The sequence below is a fragment of the Mixophyes fleayi genome, chromosome 9, assembly GCF_038048845.1.
Source record: "Mixophyes fleayi isolate aMixFle1 chromosome 9, aMixFle1.hap1, whole genome shotgun sequence".
In the NCBI taxonomy this organism is placed as follows: domain Eukaryota; kingdom Metazoa; phylum Chordata; class Amphibia; order Anura; family Limnodynastidae; genus Mixophyes; species Mixophyes fleayi.
This window is the reverse complement of record NC_134410.1, coordinates 28,169,200-28,190,093: the sequence shown is the minus strand read 5'-3', so window position 1 is coordinate 28,190,093 and position 20,894 is coordinate 28,169,200. Positions and strand designations below refer to the sequence as shown.

General features: G+C 39.5%; 1 protein-coding gene across 3 annotated transcripts in view; it reads right to left on the bottom strand.

Annotated features, from left to right (window-relative positions):
• Positions 1–1,255: 1,255 nt before the first annotated feature.
• LOC142102335 (galectin-4-like) overlaps positions 1,256–20,894 on the bottom strand; it is a 30,031-nt gene continuing 10,392 nt past the window's right edge. Inside the window, exons 2-12 of one of the 3 annotated variants that reach the window (XM_075187144.1) lie at positions 13,609–13,697; positions 12,377–12,572; positions 9,120–9,239; positions 8,504–8,545; positions 7,830–7,871; positions 6,515–6,556; positions 5,082–5,123; positions 4,915–4,947; positions 4,181–4,269; positions 3,268–3,433; positions 1,256–3,170 (exon numbers count right to left, since the gene is read on the bottom strand). In XM_075187144.1, the coding sequence (XP_075043245.1) occupies positions 3,027–3,170; positions 3,268–3,433; positions 4,181–4,269; positions 4,915–4,947; positions 5,082–5,123; positions 6,515–6,556; positions 7,830–7,871; positions 8,504–8,545; positions 9,120–9,239; positions 12,377–12,572; positions 13,609–13,697 (1,005 nt within the window). In that variant the 3' untranslated portion in view covers positions 1,256–3,026. The remainder of the gene's footprint in view (positions 3,171–3,267; positions 3,434–4,180; positions 4,270–4,914; positions 4,948–5,081; positions 5,124–6,514; positions 6,557–7,829; positions 7,872–8,503; positions 8,546–9,119; positions 9,240–12,376; positions 12,573–13,608; positions 13,698–20,894) is intronic. The other 2 variants (XM_075187145.1, XM_075187146.1) reach the window with 2 other exon arrangements.

Below are 20,894 nucleotides of genomic sequence, written 5' to 3'. Positions count from 1 at the left end.
CAAAACCAGAATAACAAAGGAACACAGACACAACAAGGTTAGCACAGACACAGGAGAAACTCAGGAAGACAGAATGACCTGAACCACTGGCAGAGAAATAGAGTTTTTGGGTACTCAGATGCAGGGCTGTCTTAACAGCATTATAGGCCCCCGGGCAAAGCAGTGCACTGGGGCCCTACAAGTACTAATTGTACAGTACAATTAGTAGGTGTACGTTGTTTTCGTCAAGGTCAAGATATGTATTCACAACAGCAAGATCGCATGTACAGATAACAGCTGATACTGAGGTGGTTAGTACACTTAAACGTTTTACTAAAGAGGGTTGGAAGGTTCTGAACAAATCTCCCAGAATAATACACTGTAAAAATTGACAAGCCTATGGGGCAAGGCTATGGGGCCCACGGGCAACTGCCCAGCATGCCCGCTATGGGCGCATGTGCACCACAGACTCCTTGTACGGGTGGATGATTTAACCCACATCTGGAAGGAGAAGACGGTGTGCGGTCCATAAGTGAGGAGACGCTTGAGGACCGGAGCAGCCGGGAAATCGACCAGAGAAGTTCCATACCCAAACCTCAGACCGCTTACACTCGCCTAGGATCCTTCAAATGGAATACTTGCTTTCCGGCCATGAGAACTACAAGCTATCACCAATACACAGCATATTTTGGAACTAAGCATGTTTGTTATTGCCATTACAAGGTTCACTTTACTGGATTCTGCGACAATACAATACACAGAGACCTGATTGCTCTATCTGACAGTACTGGTTTATACACCTATTTATAGTTCTTCCTAAAGATCTGTGGAGAACTTTGTCCAGAATTACGGTTGTATGTTATTATTGGTTTAACTATTTAGCTTATGGGGTTTTCCCTCTATTCTAATTTGACCTACTTATGTTTATTATGAACTTATGGACTTTTGCTATTTTTGATACTGTATCTCGGCAATTGTTAATTAATGAGTGATCACTCTTCTTTCTGTGATATATATGTATATATTTGAGCGTGTTTTTAATGGGACCCGTTTTACGCTTTCAATTTGCACTTTGGCAAACAGCTTTCCAGACACTTTTCCAGCAATGTAATAAGAAGTTTCATGCACACAAAATTGTCCCATATAATGAAGACAGTGCCTATGTCTACTCACTCTCATGGTGCATATATGTGTTAGATGCAATTTGCTGTAATGAACCAACAACTTAAGACATTAAAATGTTAAAAAAATAATAAATTGACGACAAAGGTAGACATATCTTTAAGAATTTATTGCTTGTACTCAATAAACAAAAGTTCATATGTTTCATGCTATATTTAAGTAAATATAAAAACTCTTCAACACAATGTAATGTAATCATTGTGCTGTTTTATTAAACATCAGAATAAGTAAAAGTCCAAACCTTCACAATTATTTAGGGGCATCGTAAAAGTTCTCTGTACATTCTACAGGCAAGAGTACTCAGAAAATCACTTCTATTAGTACTAGAATTATGAGGGCTTGCAATCCGCTTGTCTAATGTACACAGTAGAGAATCCACTCTGTGGGTTGAACCAACATTTATGAGAATGTCACCTATGTAATCTATAGATATCAGGGTGACCATAGTTAATTGATATGTTACATTATGCTCAATATTGGTTCAACCCACAAAATGTCAACGACAACTGTGTGTGAGCTGTAGGTGCATTTGAATGGTGTAATGATGTAGCATAGGCAATTTGTGGGTATTATTGAAAATAGAAACATAGGGCCTGATTCATTAAGGATCTTAAATTAAGAAGTTTCTTATTAAAGTCTCCTGGACAAAACCATGTTACAATGCAAGGGGTGCAAATGAGTTTTCTGTTTTGCACAAGTTAAATACTGACTGTTTTTTTAATGTAGCACACAAATATCAACTTTAAATTTCAGTGTACAAATAAGCTATCAAGTATTTGTGTGCTACATGAAAAAACAGTCAGTATTTAACTTATGTGCAAAACAGAAAACTCATTTGCACCCCTTGCATTGTAACATGGTTTTGTCCAGGAGACTTAAATAAGAAACTTCTTAATTTAAGATCCTTAATGAATCAGGCCCATGATGTTGTATGTGAAAATCTAAGTTGCAATCCAAGAACCCTGAAGATGCAGAACTCCAGATGGGATCCACAAGCGTAAATGGTATCTGCATTATTAAAGAAGATGACTTTAAAGTAGAACTAAACCCATTTAGCACTGGCTGTGTCATGCTTTTTTTCCACCTATAGATCACAGACCCTTGCTGCAATATTAGAAGTGCAGTGCTGATTGTGCAAACAAACTAGGAGCGAGATCCTACTTCGTAAGCTGGTGGATGGACTCGAGCATGCATGGAGGCTATGTCTGCATTTAAGTAAAGACAAACAAGCCTGGAATGGTGTTTTCAGCATGGTGTTCCTGCACCGGAATGAGGGGCCTTAATGCACGGTTAGTTGTGTTGAAATAAGTCAGTGCTGCCTGTTTTGCACCAAACTAATATGGTGCCAGATTACCACAGAGTGACTGAACAAAAGAAGATCTAGTGTCACTAATGTCTGCCCAACCTTTCTCTGTTTCGTAAGTTTATTTCTGGGCTTCTATAAAGAATTAAGCGAAATGCAAAAAGTTAAATGTCCACCCCTTATGGTCCCAAAACAACTTTTGCCAAGCCTACCATCCCAATGGAGTGATCCGTGGCCCTACAACGCCCTCAAGATTAATTAAGATTATTTTCTTTTATATCAATAATGTTTATTCCATTTTTGTACATAAGGGAAGAAAAAGACGGGGGAATGAGGGACGGGGGAATGAGGGGTGGGGGTGGGGGGGTGGTATAAAGAGTAGGGAGCAGGCCTAACCCTAAATACCTAATCACAGCATTAACTCCCTCAAGATTTTAAATCTGACAATATCCATGCATACCTGGCTAATGTATGCTTTTCTGAAATTTGTATTGATTTCAAGTAAAACTATAAGTAATTGGTTCCTGAACAAGCTAAGTTACTTAACATATGTATCATTAGCTCAGAATTGGACGTAGGTTAAGGTGATATCTCCAGCAACTTCAATCATGTCAATCTGGTTGGCTGGTAGACGATGGACGTAGTTGAAAACCTTTGCACCATTAGCATAGACACCAAATGCTCCTCCCTCATTCCTGATTTCCATCTGTGATGAGTAACATAGAAGAGAAATAAATGAATGCTTAGATACAGATGTCCTTCAATGCAGCTTGCAGACAATTGAGAACATCTGTTTTCCTCACCTGAAAGCCTTGTCCTGGGCTAAATGGCATGTAGGTCATCTGTCTCTCCTCAGGACCCCAAGTGCCTCTGTCCTGGGTATTCCTTACTAATGCTCCTTCTCTGAAGCGAGGGTTTAGGTGGAGGTGGATGTTCCTTGTTCTGCTATTGACAAGGTTGACATGGAACCTGTGAAGAAGACAAAACAATTAAAGTGCCTATATAGAGGTGAGAGCCTTTTTGTGAAACCAATGTTTATGTGAATGCAGTCTATTCACCATCATCATCATCATTTATTTATATAGCGCCACTAATTCCGCAGCGCTGTACAGAGAACTCACTCACATCAGTCCCTGCCCCATTGGAGCTTACAGTCTAAATTCCCTAACATACACACACAGACACTTACACACAAACAGACAGACTAGGGTCAATTTTGATAGCAGCCAATTAACCTACTAGTATGTTTTTGGAGTGTGGGAGGAAACCGGAGCATCTGGAGGAAACCCACGCAAACATGGGGAGAACATACAAACTCCACACAGATAAGGCCATGGTCGGGTATCGAACTCATGACCCCAGCGCTGTGAGGCAGAAGTGCTAACCACTATTCATGGAGTTTTCATAACTGTTCGAAGACCACGGGGACATTTGAAGACCATGGATGACACAGTACTGCCTATCCGCTTGCAATTATATGGTCCCCTTCTCTAAAAGTGTGACAAGAGTATCTGTAACCTTGTCGTAGTCAATGTTTTAGCTCACAGACAGCTACTAGTCACAGCTGGTGGGTACACATTGCTGGTCATTCTGACCTCAACCCAGCACATGCCCAGATAACACAATGTCACACAGAGAAGGCTTGGAAACACCATCCATTTGCCCTCCCAATCCTGGTCACAGAGGAACAACAGCATGGACAGGACAGAAACGCACTTATCTGCTCCATAAGCCACGTTTCCATTAAGGATGATGTTTCGGTTTTTGGTAAAGTTTGTCTGGAGTGCAGCTTGGAAAGGCATCACCTAGGCAAGAAAAAAAACACCCCCTTGAACTAAGCATGAGTACGTTGCTCATTTACTAAGTACAGGTACTGAAAGTGCCACTAGCAGAATAAAGTATAAAAGTGGCAGCTCAACATCAGCATAATTAGTTGAATAAATTTGCAACGATTGTACATTTATTTTTTTGCCATTTTTATTTTACTTAGCAATTTTAGCAACCCTTATACTAATAGCAGTGTCGCCTGGTTTAAAGGGACTTTAGATGCCAACATGCTGCATCCTGTAAATTTGTTGTTGCTGCCTTTTATCTTTCTTATGTGCTTTTCAGCTATGGCCCTCTATGAACAGACAAAGTTTATTTTCATTGCCCTTGGATTCAGCATAAAGCTGTTCTCTAGATACAGTTACACTTGAGACCTGTGTCATATCCAAGGGCAATCAAAATTAACAACGCCATCTGCTCATACAAAGACATGGATGAAAAGCACAAAAGGAATACAGAAAAGTAGAGTAAACTTTGCAGGAGGGCACGTGCAAGCCAATATATTAAAGCTATCTGAAGGGGGGACAAATCTTTAAATGTCTCAAGTAGGAAAGAAACAAGACCTAAATAAAGGGCTATGTTCCAAAGCACCTACTGGGGGAAAATAAGTGAAACAAACATACCGGGTTGTGCACAGCCATGGGTCCTTTCTGAGGCTAAAATAATAATAAAGTACAATATAATTGTCAATATCATACATTATAATGTAACATGTAAACAATAGAATACCATAATCAGATTATTCAAATTTATTAGCAAACATATATAGATCCTATTTTGGCAGACTCACCATGGGAGCCCCATAGATCATTGGCATCACCATACTTTGAACCTAAGCCAATAAGAAAAGACAGAATTATGAACTTGTTTCACCATCCTCATATGTCAGCTTAACCAGAACTGCAAAAGAAGGTTCATTGTACCATATAAAAAGTGCCCATAGAATGCACCAGCGCTCAGAGAAAATGCTGGAAGGAACATGCACACAGGACGAAAGTTCGTATGAGTCGTCATGTGTATTCTTGGAGCCTAATTCATCTTCGAACACAATGTGAACGCAACTTGAGTTTAAAAAAACCCTCAATGCTGATACACCTATATTCATATACAAACGCATCTCAAGAACTGTTTACATTTGAATCTAGGTGTAAGTATGTTCTGGCTATACATTACTTGCCATATGTAGACAGACAAAACAGACTGCAGGATACACACCGGCATGTTTGTAATATAAAGTCCCATCGGAATGCATGCAAAAAATATATTATTTTTTTTTATGACTATTAATGCTATAATTATTAATAAAAAATATATATTTTGTTTTATTTATTGTTTTACATGAAATACATAAATAAGGATGTTCTCAATGCGCACTGTACATTAAATGCATTTTTATAGTTCCTCTTCCTTGCAAATATATGGTCTGGCACATATACGTGTCAGTCATCACTATCAGTTGGCTCTTACACCTGCCATGTTGCTGGTGCAAAAAATATGGTTAAAAAACATGTACCTACGTGATGCCCAGTGCGTGAATCAGACGCATGTGCGTGTGCTTGACCTCGGCTCGCCCTTACTGTACAATCCCTACATTAGTCCTCCCCTTTCGGGCCCTGTTCCGCACTACAACTTGTAGGCAGTCGGAAGTGTCATTTGCGTGCGGAAATAAATTGGATGCCTTGTGTACACTGGCCGCAAGTCTGTTTCTGAACATGTGCAGAGAACTTTCACGCAAGATATGGAACGCAACGGGACTTACGTCCGAAGATGTAACAAGCTCTTGGTGTATGCTGAGTAGGGTTCAGTGATGCCTATTTGCTGTGCTGATTAAGAATTTGTTCACCAAGAAGTAAACACAGCTGAGATCGAACATACCACAGATGCAGTACTTAGCGGTGAGCTTGGTAGTAAATAACATTTAGTATGCCTTGCTAATGACATACAGTATAATACTGTAATATTACCTACGGCAGAAATAAAGTGTGTTTTAGAGCTTTACTTCTGATTAAAACAGTTGGAATTTCATGTAAGAGACAAAATGGGTATTTTACCTTCATAATATGGCCACCATGTACTATAGGTGTCTATGGTTAGTTAAGAATTTTTTAATTGTACCCTATATATTGGGTATATTTTCTTTTAGTGATCAGAAGCAAGAATATGTTTTAAGTCTACATCAATGTATCAGTTTATCTCCATATTTGTCGGCATAACTTGACTCACCATGGGTGCTGCATATGCTGGAGGTGTAAATGCATTTTGAACCTAAAGCATGACATGGAACAACAAGACAAAGTGTTAGGGTACTGAGATGATCCAAGTCTTGGGGATATATTTATTAAACTGCGGGTTTGGAAAAAGTGGAGATGTTGCCTATAGCAACCAGATTCTAGCTGTCATTTATTTAGTACATTCTACAAAATAACAACTAGAATCTGATTGGCTGCTATAGGCAACATCTCCACTTTTGTCAAACCCACAGTTTTGTAAATATACCCCTCGGTTTTATTAGCGAACACATTTTCTTGCCAGTGTTTATATAAGGCGTTTTTGGATGTCAAACTATATCTCCCAGAGTGTGCATCTGCCATCATCAATACTAATCAAAGACAGCCCGCTTAATTCTAATCCCATAATGGAACATGCAAAATATGTAAAATAAACTGTTCAAGAGCAGAAGCTGTTAACTTTCCTAATACACACAGTATATGTACAGAGCCAGCTTACATATACATATAGTGCAGCACTATCCATAAATCCTAATTGCACTCAAGATATGTGGCTATAAAACAAGTACAGTATACTCAACTATGTGACAAGCATATTACACACTACAGTTCATATTAAACGCTACTATCAGTACCAACTATGGGACTAGGCATTGAACATAATTAACCCATAGTTGCCTACTCTCTCGAAATGTACGGGAGACTCCCGAATTTCTGAGAGTCCTCCCGGACTACCAGGAGAGCAGGGCAACTTCACGGATCACGGCCAGTTTAGCTAGTCAAGTGGAGGGGGCGGGGCTTGGCGACGCTATTCCCTGCTGTGATAGGCTATAATGGTTTTATCAGTTTAGGGTGCGGGGCCACGTGATGTGTTCCGCTTGGCCACACCCCCAGAAATCGCTGGTGAGACCTCCCCTCCCGGAAGGGAGATCTCACAAGTACGATTTATCCATTATATAACCATTATATATTCCCTCATTATCACATATTACCGCAGCCCAGATGGGCCCATTAAATACTTCTCCTGAGTCCAGAGAGGAGGAAAGGTCTGTCTGTCTCTGTGAGCAGCCTTTTCCAAAACGGTCTTTGTTTTAAGAAAAGTTAGTTGCAAAATTCTGTGGGAGTGGCTGATGTACAGGATTGGAAGCTAAGTCTGTTCAGATGTAAATGTGTCTGGTCTCACAACTCTCTTTAGACAAATACTAGTATTTAAAGTGGGTGAGGAGGGAAACCAGTTCTCTTATCAATGGCTACTAAGGAAGGAAAATGGAATATATAATAATAGATTATATATAATTTTCTCTACTCACCATGGGTGCTGCATACGCTGGAGGTGCAAATGCATTTTGAACCTAAGGCATGACATGGAACAACAAGACAAAGTGTGAGGGTACTGCGATGATCCAAGTGGTATATTTACTAAACTGCGGGTTTGAAGTGGAGATGTTACCTATAGCAACCAACCAGATTCTAGCTATCATTTATTTAGTACATTCTACAAAATGACAGCTAGAATCTGATTGGTTGCTATAGGCAACATCTCCACTCTTTCAAACTCGTAGTTTAGTAAATATACCTCCATGGTGCGATTAGCAGGAAAATGAGTTAGCAAGTGTTTAGATAAGGCGTTTTTGGCACCAAAGGTAAAGATGCTAAACTATATCTCCCAGAGTACGCATCTGCCATCATCAATACTAATCAATGACAGTCCGCTCCATTCTAATCCCATAATGGAACATGCAAAATACGCAAAAGTCTGCCAAAAAGAGCAGAAGCTGTTAACTTTCCTAATACCCACAGTATATGTACAGAGCCAGCAACACACAACAAAGCCAACCATGCAAGCTGGTGCTGCAGAAATGGGGAATGGTGCTCAGTGCAATCAAGTCACCTCGCACCCAAGGCAGCTGCCTCTCCTGCCTCACCCTAGTCCCAGTATTAGTATTAGTGAGCTATATTACCACCTCACAAAGGACATACTCACATAACCTGGGGTGTACGGTGGTGGTGCTGGTGACATTTCAGCCTAAAATTGTAATATGAAGAACATTTATTATACCCATCTGTGTAATCTCCTAGTTTCTCATTTGGGTTACAAAGACCACCCACAGCAATGATAATACTTGCTCAGTCTGCTTGTGTGTTGCAAATGGCTCCAATTTATGAACATAAAAATATGTCTGTGCTATACAGAACCGACTACAGGTGTACAATATTAAACTATTATGGAAAGGAATGTAGTAAATAGTTATGATTGTTAAGCAGCAGATTCCTTCTGCATATTAGTTATTGTTATAACCATTTCTCTCCTGAAGCCTTGAAACGAAATATGATATATTTGGGCCAGTGACATCCAGTTAAAAGTTGCTCAACCATATTGGTGGTATATACAGTAACTATGCACAGCTGAATTGACCGTTTGCAGTACAGAAGGAAGCACCGTCAATCCTTCCTCCCCAGCCCTCATCTGTAAATCTGTTCTGGGGGTATTAGCCCTCCTGCCTCCCATGCCAGCCCTGCCTGGATATCAGATATAACCTAGAATTTCATTGCTGGCTTTCTGAATGTCTTGAAAGCAGTCAATAGCATCAAGTACTTACATGGGATGGAGAGAAGGTGACACAGTTCAGACTGACATCACCGTTAACTTCAAGGGACTGGATGGTCTGATAGGAGACACGGTGGCGATATTCTAGGATGTATTGCCCATTCACCGTGACCTGAACAAAAGAAAAAGATTACACAAATGTTCAGAACTACTGGAGAAAGTGTTCCGAAAGCTCTTCCTCTCTAATGACCAGCTGCTTCAATGAGCTGGACATAAAGGGCCTGAGTCATTAAGGAAAGTAAGACAGAAAAAAAGGAGTAAATGTTCTCCGGTACAAACCATGTTACAATGCAAGGGGTGCAAATTAGTTTATTATTTTGCACATAAGATACATACTGGCTGCTTTTTCATGTAGCACACAAATACTTGATAGCTTTATTTTTACACTGAAATTTAAAGTTGATACTAGGATATGCACTATCACAGCTATAAATATGTCCCCGCATTTTAAATTTAGCTCCCCCTCCAATGCAACTTGGTTTTGCCCAGGTGCAAAGTTACTCTTTTTTTATACTTTGCTCTCCTTAATGACTCAGGCCCAAAATGTCATTAAACCATGGCATGATAATTTAAAATGGTCTAGGTGCAACATAAAATCCTCTTTGAAGGCACTGTGCACCTAGAGCAGAATTATTTAATAATATATATGTATATACTTATACTTTTTTATATATATATATATATATATATATATATATATATATATATATATATATATATATATATCTAAGTATGTAGAGAAACAAGAAACTTCTTTTTGAATGTTCTATCACCATATGTTTTACGTAACACATAAAAATCTAAAGCAAATGTAATCCCTATTTACAAATAGGGTATTTTCCTTCTAAATACAGGAATTACTAATTTCTTATCTGACAACAACACTTTAATGCTATAAATTACTATAGCTGCTCCAATGCTGTGTCAGATCTTATACATTTCCTGTTAATACAAATAACGGAAACAAGTATTTTTTTTTTCATCTTCCAACTTTTTTGCTTCCAATGCTCAATACTTTGTGATGTCAATGACCCTCCCATATTCTTTATTGTACATGTCAAGCAGAACTAAATTAGATCATTCCAGCTGGAAGACATCATGTTATGCATTGTAAAGATCGATTACACTGTAATCCACATATTTCAACCGAGACCTCGACAACATGAACATCTGCTTCTCTTTTGCAAGATTAGACACCTCCCTTGAATAAAACTATGGAATAATAAAACTATTATGATCACAGCATTTTGCCTTATGAGATTGCAATGATTTAAAAAGAAACCAGATCTCAAAACAGAACTGGGCCTCTTCAGCTGTAATCTAAGCGGCTCTCTTCTTGGAATTCCGAATTTAAAGACGTTACTCCACGTATGACTGACCCATGATTCCTTCAGTTCCCGATGATCTACTCCCTGCCTTGTAAAGTGCCAGTTTTCAGAGATCAACACCATGGAATACTAAGGATAAATGCAGTGAACACTGCAAATGTATTCATGATGTTCATGCAACAGGTTATCCTACCCTCCAATCAGCATTATGGATACACTCGTTTTGTATGGTATCAATCACTGCTGTACAGATCGCTACAGGCTGAAGCAAGAGTGAGCACATGGGGAGCTGGGGGTACCATACATGGGGACCTTTATGGTACCCCCAGCTCCCCATGTGCTCACTCTTGCTTCAGCCTGTAGCGATCTGTACAGCAGTGATTGATACCATACAAAACGGGTGTATCCATAATGCTGATTGGAGGGTAGGATAACCAACATGCCCAAAAATATATACGTATAACCAGGGCATGTTTTATAGGAAACCATTTTACATGGAGTTATTTACATAAACAATTTTAGACTTCTACTGTATCTTCAATTAAGCCATCACCAGAATGTCTTTCCATCATTAATCTAGGATATAAGTGAGGATAAACCAAGCAGTAATTTTTGAGAAAAACAAAAAAGTTGGTCCTGTGTGGTCGGACTGTCGTTCAACCATGCACATTCAGAAGGGGATCTTAAAACTTTTATAGCTAAACAAACTGATTGTGTTCCAGGGAGGTTCCAAGAACCATAAAGTGGGGGTGCACATTCAATGTGCTAGGCGGACAAGAGGCCCACCTGTGCAAATAAAGAGGCGTTGCAGGTTCATGTTTGTTTGCAGTTAATAAATCACTCTTTCTACCTTACAGTTCCTGCTAACATGCCTAAGCCTGTGACACTAATTTCATGCGATCATCATCCTTTATTTACACAAAACTCTGCAGTGCCTGAAGTCAATACTGCAAAACATACAAAGAACATGGAGACATGAAACAGAGAACGTGGCTAGAGAATGTGGAGACATGAAACAGAGAACGTGGCTGGAGAATGTGGAGACATGAAACAGAGAACGTGGCTGGAGAACGTGCAAGCATGAAACAGAGAACGTGGCTGGAGAACGTGGAGAAATGAAACAGAGAACGTGGCTGGAGAACGTGCAAGCATGAAACAGAGAACGTGGCTGGAGAACGTGGAGAAATGAAACAGAGAACGTGGCTGGAGAACGTGCAAACATGAAACAGGGAACGTGCCTGGAGAACTTGCAGACATGAAACAGAGAACGTGCCTGGAGAACGTGGAGAAATGAAACAGAGAATGTGGCTGGAGAACGTGCAGACATGAAACAGAGAACGTGGCTGAGAACGTGGAGACATGAAACAGAGAACGTGGCTGAGAACGTGGAGACATGAAACAGAGAACGTGGCTGTAGAACGTGCAGACATGAAACATAGAACGTGGCTGGAGAACGTGTAGAAATGAAACAGAGAAAGTGGCTGGAGAACATGCAGACAAAAAATAGAGGCTAGGGAGGGCCCTGCTTGTGAGAGCTTATGATGACTCAGACCCAATGGCTGAAAGCTGCAGATAGGAGTACAGTGAACATGACCCCATCAGTATTTAGGATGTTTACTCTCTCATTAATATTCAAGTATATTTCTAACTATCTATGAAATATAGCATCATGTACACTAAATGCATATATCCTAACTGTTCCAAAAGGGGTGTGACTTGGTAGAAACTGGGTGGGGCTAGCAGATTAGGGTGTGTTGTGTGAAAAGGATCAGGGGGCTTTGTAACATGTAACATGTTTAATTATACGTTGTCTCTTCGGATATCTGTTAATGTGTGGCTGCATGACAGGTTCTCTACAGTAGGGAAAGCTTGCTGCACTTACATTGATTTTCCAAGAGACCGTTGACCTAGAGATACCCACCTGAAAGGCATGTCCAAGCACAGTAATGGCTATGTCAAAGTATGTGTTCTTCTTGAAAGGCATGTGGTTCTTCCTCTCCTCGGAGCCCCAGCTCTTGCACTGCATTGTGTTACAGACGATGACATTGCCCTCGTCAAATCGGGGGTTAAAGTGAAATGCAATGTCACTGTTGTAACAGACAAAGTTCACAGCAAACCTACAAAAAGAGACAGATTTAGATCCCTCCCCACTGGTGAGAAAATACAAGCAAGAAGATACAAAACAGAGAAAATACAAGCAAGTTCCTTGTATTACTGGCAAAACAACTTTATGACTGGGTGTTTCATACCTTCGTAACCAAACATTTACCATTTTTTGCTATATTTTTTCTAAAATGATAATAACTTCTCTGTGTACCGTAGTAAATTTCCCAGTTTTTTTTATTCTTTGAACTGTGCCAATAACATCGCATGACGTGCAGTGGGAACCAGAACTTGCAGTTAGGGGGTGTAAATGGAGGACTCTACATTGATCCCAATTTGTTCACAGCAAGTAAGTAAATGGGGCCGGCAGTGACATAAAAAAAAAGCTGCTTCGCCACAAACGCAAATACTAGTGGGTACGGGATCATTAAATGTAAAGCGTTCCATGCGTTTAACAAATGTCAAAAATGCCAGTAAAAGCATGTTTCTTTTTACTCCAATTGTAAGGGCCCTAAATATATATATTTTATATATTTATTGTTTTTATACATTTTGTTTATTTTTTTAATATAATAACCACAGCAAACCATTTCTACCATGTTTAAAACATTCATTAACATTTAAATATGGACATACACAAATGAAGGCAACAAACTATTGCAGGTTGAGGCAGCCTGTAGTTCTCCAGCTTTGTAGGTCCAGGGATCCCAGCTGTTGAGGGTGGTGACACATCCTACGGCATATGGTCCTTTAACAACCGGAGAGCCAAAGGTTACCTACTTCTGCTTTATTGGGTATTTTTAGGGACGTAGGTACTATCATTTTTAATAGCTCAGGTATTAAAGTTGGCAGCTGCCCTCTAACCACAAGCATTATAGGTCTCCTCAGTATATTCTTACCAAATATATCTATGGCATAATAAAGTTATAAGACCTAAAAATAAGGCTGGTTAACCACTGGCATTGCTTTAAATGCATTTCATATGCAGTGAGCAGGGTATGGATTATAATTCACCCATCCTTCCTCCCTTTGCGCAGCTGTGTAACTCACTTCTTGGCATGGCTGTGGGCTTGTCCTTGGATAGTCACCCTTTTTCCTTCCGTAATCCCCCCAAGTACTGCACTCTGGAAGGGAACTCCCTGCAAAGATATAACAAAAATAATCACTGTATCACCTTATAGTTTTCTTTTTTTTTTTTTTTTTTTTTTTGTAATCTCGACTAGCACTTCATCAGCAACTAAATGTTACCCATCCTAAAACACTCTCTCCTCAACAAGCCAGCCACCCTATTCTCCTCCAACCAGCTCACAACCAGGCCACTTACACAACAAAAGAAGAAAGGCAAAGAAAAAAGGGCGCTCTGTGGGACTGATACAATCAATTTCGATATCAAAATGATCTATAACTCTGTCGGACTAGACTAGCTGCCTCCAATGGACATAGTAGTGCTATGTCTCGAGAAGAAGTAACCCAAATTTTGGATGGAAGCGCTGGTATGTCAGGCAATCATCATCATCACCATTTATTTATATAGCGCCACTAATTCCGCAGCGCTGTACAGAGAACTCACTCATATCAGTCCCTGCCCCATTGGAGCTTACAGCCAATTAACCTACCAGTATGTTTTTTTGGAGTGTGGGAGGAAACCGGAGCTCCCGGAGGAAACCCACGCAAACACAGGGAGAACATACAAACTCCTCACAGAAAAAGGCCATGGTCGGGAATTGAACTCATGACCCCAGTGCTGTAAGACAGAAGTGCTAACCGCTATGCCAGTAATATTAACACATAACATAAACAATCGAGATGAAAAACTCATAGAGTATTATCAAGAATAAAAAATAAAACATAAAATAAAACATAAAATAAGAATAATTAAAACCGCAATATATGCAAAACTGGAATAGAGCCACCTGCTAGTATTGTATTAAGGATAATATTCTGGTATAGATCTTATTTTTCAGGTATCATTGTATTTCAGAGGAAAAGGATAATTGCTCCCAAAGGGAGGATAAATATAGCAACTTCCAACTTGTAAAGTGATGATGTAAAGTCCTGGGTGGACTAGGTATACAGGAACAGAGGTCTGTTCAGCTCTCCTATAGATAGAATATAATCCACATTAAGTGATAGTTCACAAGTTGCGTTGTATAGTGCAGTGGTCAGGGAACAGGGGTAAATTACCCCAAATGGGGTAAAAATGAAATTCCTGGGGGTAATGCTGCCGATTCACATGCTGTCAGTTGGATTGTAGACCCCTTTAAATGTGAAATTGCTGTTGTACCAGAAGAGCTTGAGCTTCGATGCAATAATGAAGCACGTATTGCATTTGAAAACAAAGCAGAGCTGTCATATTTTTGGATGTCAACAGCTGCAAAGGCATTCAAAATTGCACATGAGGAGACAGTAAAAAAGTTGCTGCCTTTTGCAACAACCTACCTTTGTGAACAAGGATTTTCCACTCTAAAGAACATAAAAACAAAGCAGAGAAATCGATTGGACGCTGAAGACTGTATCCAAATTGCTCTGACATCAAAATGCCCCAATATTGATGCTCTCGTATCAAAAATGAAGCAACATCATTTCTCCAAAACCTGAAGTTTTGAAGTTGAAGCTTTCAAAGAAATTTTGAATAGATTCAATAAAATGAATTCCAATAATTAATAATATATGATTTCCTTCCTTTGAAATCAAGGGGGTAACGTCGGCGTATCTAAATATATTTTGGGGTAAAAGGTAAAAAAGTTCCCTGACCCCTGGTATAGTGGATGTTATAGAAAAGCCAGACTGGTAATAGTCCTGTTATGTCCTGGTGTTCTGTCTACCGTTGAACAGCCGTTTATTGCTGTGCCAATATGATAACAATATAAACTGTTTTTTTACTGGTATGTGCACACATGAAACAGATAATCACTTATCTTAAGCTGTAAATGCAGGGATAGCGTAAACGATCTCCGTCCTGTTCCTTCACATAGAGTTTATATTTTATTTTTTATTCTTGATAATACTCTATGAGTTTTGTCATCTCAATTGTTTATGTTATGTGTTAATATTACTTCAGTTATTAAAGATTGCCTGACATACCAGCACTTCCATCAATAATTTGGTTTATCATTACACGACTACCATCCACTCACTCCCAGCCACAACCCACCACACCACCCGCTGTCAGGTAATCAATTCTTGCAGCAAATGTGGGCAATATACTTAGAGATCCATATGTTATATATATATTATATTATATATTAAGAATCAATTTGTGTCCAAAATAGACACCGAGCAGTGCCATAATTAGAGTTATTAAAGGTTACCTCCGATTTCCAACACTTACTAACAAATGGTTTACAATGTTTCAAAAATATATAGAAAAACTACATTGTCAGCAAACTAGAGGACAAAAGAGTGCAGTTTTTGTAAATAAGCGATTTAAACAAAAATACTCAGGGTCAAATGACAGACACGGTGCATGAAATGTTTAGTAGTGTCGGTCTTTATTTTAGGGCACATCGGGGTTTGAGCATGTTTTGGTTATTAAATGTCATCTACATTTCATCCCTGTGCAACCTGTTTTGAATTTGTGGGGATAGAACAACACAACCTGTAGCCAATAATATTGTACAGTTCAAAGCAGTGACCTGTGCTCTTGTGTGAGGATGGGGCTGCAGAGACGGAGTGTAGGGAAGGGAATGAAGGCAAGCAGGGGCCAGGCGAGAGACAATGGAAGGGGTCGAGTACCCAATAGAGTAGTGATGAGAGGCTCTTGCTAAACTGATATGGAAAGATTACAGTGACATGAAATAAAGTTAATACATCCAACCTATTACTGATCATGTTATTATTTTTACTGTCATTAAATCTACTGACGGAGGGCAACATTTCCACCACTGTGCCCTGTCTACAACCTGGCATACCGTTAATGATGACTATACAATAATGTGGTTAAATATTCTTTGGTTATTTATATGCAGAGTCCTTAGGATGATGCCCTCGTCTGTATCAATGATTAGCTCATGCTCTGTGGGCAGTCAGTCTGGAACAGAGAACTGGGATTATGCTATATATCGGCACACTGTGAAAACCAATGAACTGAGAATTGCTCTGGACACTCAAGCTCACACTGCTTCTTCTTATATCTATTATCCCTATCTGCATTGTAATGAACAATTATGAAGGAAGTTGTGCAGATTTTACTGCACACAGTTTTCAGGAGACTATTGTGGAATTATTGTGTCTGTTCTAAGAGGTGTGAAGTCATATTGTGCAATTTTCCAGAGAAAGGCTTTCAGTGAAGTCCTGTTAAGTCATATTCTGGGGAATTTTTTCAGCCCACCTTTCTGTAACATCTATAGAAGGTTTCTATTTCCTTGAAGATAAAATTGTTTTCACATTAGAATACTCCATCTCCAGATACGTTTAACAGTTTTTTCTAATATAACATAATATTTCAGGGAATACAATTATTTAGCCGTGTGCTACTTTGTTCACTGCATCCTATGTAGGAAACCGTTTGCAGTGAATCAAGTTTTGCTCCTGCCACAGACCATGCCATACTGAAGCGTTGTGATAATTAACAGTTCTACCTCTTACCTGCAACAGTGCTGGGACTGTCATCGTGAAGTGACATTATAACACTGCATATGACATATACTGTGTAGGCAGCTAGGTCATTATATTGTCTAGTTTATTTAGGCAATGACTAAACTGTGCTTTTCATATGTTAAAGCACCAAACCCCCCTTAAAGATTTTTTTCCCCTTTAAACAGCAAGTTAAGTACCTTTTAAAGATGTAACTCGTTCTTCTTAGCTATTTTCCTACAAATCATTATCTTCTTTTCAATACATCTCTGCTTGGCAAACAAAAATGGCTGCCAGAGACAGGCAGACTCAGTCTGCTATTCAGGCAAAGGCTCACAGCTCTCAATGTGTGTGTCATGTGATGACAGAGGGGGGAAAAGGAGGTTGTCACAGTACAGACAGAGCTCAGAGGCGAATTCCAAAGCCTCTCTCCTTATCACATCATGTGTCATGTTACTGTGGTTGCCATAGTTGTCAAGAATTATGATCAGTGGTCGAACTGAGAGTATATACGGTAGTATATGGGCAGTACGTTAATGCTTAGCACCTCTGCCTCACAGCACTAGGGTTCAATTTCCGACCTAGGCTTTATCTGTGTGAAGTTTGTATGTTCTCCCCGTATTTGCGTGGGTTTCTTTTGGGTACTACGGTTTCCTCCCACACTCCAAAAACAGTAGGTTAATTGGCTGCCATCAAAATTGACCCTAGTCTGTCTGTGTCTGAAACTTAGACTGTAAGCTCCACTGGGGCAGGGACTGATGTGACGCTATATAATAAATGATGATGTATACCATGCCGTCACTTCTCCTGCTGCCTTCATTGTAAAACTTATATTCCCAATACATTTTTCAAAACACCACGTCTACATTTACATATCGCCACTTCTACATTTTCACTTTGACCACTAAATATAACGGCAAACACTAACATACTTCTTATACCCTGCCACAGTGATTTATGTAAAAAGAAAAAAAACACACATGACTTTTTTCGGGATTGCTACTTTAATAAAAACATGAAAGTTACTTTAAAATTAGGTTAAATTACAGTTAACGGTGCTGCTCCCACCAAGACTTTCTAAAATTGTAACCCTTTATGCAGAGGCGGAACTAGTGAGCTGTGGGCCCCAGTGCAGGTAGGTGGGGAGAGGGACTTTTCACTTTCACCTAGTAGGGCAGGTGACAAAAATAGATAAAGAAAGTGATAGTTCCTCTTTTTCAGGGTTTATAAGATAAAGAGTTAAACAATGCAAATAGTATAATACTGCTTCCGGATTCAAACAGCTCCTGGGTCAGGAAGAGTTCTGTGTACACCAGGCTTCTTTAACAATCTTTATGTCTGTAATTCTTTTTTTTTTTTTTTTTAAATAACTTTTTATTGAGTTTTAAAGACACATATAAAACACAAAGGGAATGGACAGAAACAATAACAAGGTACTATGACAAGTATCATACATGAGAGAGGACATGGCTGGCAAAAAGACGGAAGCTACTGACAGCAATAAGTGAAAGTAGAGATGTTTGCAAGGTTCTCTATATTCCGAAGAAACAGAAAGAACAACCCCCCATCTCCTGCATACAATCAAAGACATAGAAACAGCACCAGGGTATAACACCATGTATGAACATAAGAATAAATGCAATACACTGCATCCTTGACAAAATCTTATGAAAAGGCATAATAAAAATGAAAGGGTGAATAGACAGTAAAGGAAAGGAAAGAAGGTAGATGGGGGGAAGGGATAGGATACAGTCTTCAGATGGTGGGATTACTGAAGCCCAGCAGGGGAGACAGCGAGTTAAATACCCCAGGGGGAGCGCACAGGGAGGACATGGAGTCCTCCTAGGCGGGTGACTGAGAGTCATATATTGTTTAGAGTCTACAAATTCCAACCAGAGTCCCCAAATAGCATAATAAGCCTCAAATTTTTCACCAGAGGACAGGAGTAATTCATCCATTGCCCTGTAATATTCCAATCTTCGGAACCAATCCGGTACCAGTGGGAAGGGACCTTCGATGGACTGCGATCACCGCTTTGGTTGCCGAATTTAGGAACTTCAAGCGAGACTTTTTGAAGCAGGACACTGGAACATTTGTCTTGTTAAAAAGCCAGAAAGCAGGAGTATCAGGCACCATCTCCCCCAGGACATCCCTAGAGATAGCAATAACCTGGGTCCAAAATGGGCGTAACAGAGCACAATCCCATCATATTTGAAAGAGGGCACCAGGACTACTATTACATTGCAAGCAAGAGCCAGAGATCCCATGGTAGATTCTCATCAGGTGTGCAGGGCATCTCTACCACTCAGACAGACAGCTAAATAGATTTTCTATAAGGAATTTGTATAGCAGGTGAGATGGGAAACGGGACATGGAACATAATGACTTGGCAGTGTCTTTACAAGGAAGACCAGAAACTAAGAAATGGTTAATCTGAATATAGTCCCAGATTTCGGAGTTCGGCAGGCCCGGTTTGGTTGGAATATCACAGAAGGAAGTCACACCTGCATAGCACATCAGCTTTGCGGCACGGTAGATCCCTGCCTGAATCCATATCTTGAAGGCGGTTTGAGGAGATCCTGGAGGGGACAAGGGATTGTGAAACAAAGGAGTTAACGGCAAAATTGGTGAGGAAACATAGTCGAATGAAATTTGGTTTAGCGACGTCATCAACTCTCGCCGGCTTCTTCATTCGCCACGATGCCTGGCAGTCGGTTGTCACATCAGTATTCTTGGAGCCCTGGTCGTGAAGGAGCCTTTCGCTGTGAAGAGTCGGGGTAAGTCTTGTCGGAATAATGATCATCATTATTCTGTACTCCACCCATGTAGTGTTCACTAGTATGTCCTGTGTTTTATACACTGTTCGCTATAATGGGCTCTGTATTGTATATCAGACACTAAGGGGTATATTTGCTAAACTGCGGGTTTGAAAAAGTGGAGATATTGTCTATAACAACCAATCAGATTTTAACTGCCATTTTGTAGAATGTACTAAAAAAATGATAACTAGAATGTGATTGGTTGCTATAGGCAACATCTCCACTTTTCAAACCCGCAGTTTAGTAAAGATTTCATCTGTATTATATATAAAGGTAGCTAGAATGCTCTCCCTATTTTATATTCTTCATTAGAATATTAATGAGATTCCATTGGACTCTGGTTAGTGAGGTTTACAAAATGAATGCAAATATCTGATTGGCTGCTATGGGTAACATACCATTTTCCTTTGCAATGATTTTCATAAATCTCTCACATTCTTTGGGACAAAGATTCCACAGGGAAAAATATTTAAATCTGGGTCTTTTCCTGTAGACCAGGGACAACTGTCAGCTGTGAAATCAGCCTATTCATCCACAAAAAGGATCAGGCCTTACCTGTGTATTTACCACATTCCTTTCTCTTTCACTCATCCTTGGATTTCACATTAACTAGACCTCTAAAATAACATGACCAGTATATTTGGAAACTTTTTGTAGAAGCTGAACTTGAGTTTTGTTTCAGGGATAAAGGCCAACAGACATAGGTTAAAAACTTTAACAGAGCAAGTGTCATGTGATGTAGTATTGGCATCAATTAACCCCTAACCCATTCACATATTGTAATTAATTTAAGCACTTGAATGAAAAAATGATGTGTGTTTTTTAACATATATCAATCTGGATACCTGTAAGGCCAAATTGTTTTATTCGATTTTCCTTATTTTTTTCTTCGAGACACAATTAATAATTTAGTTTACAAAGTGTCATGTGATCGCCTTGGTA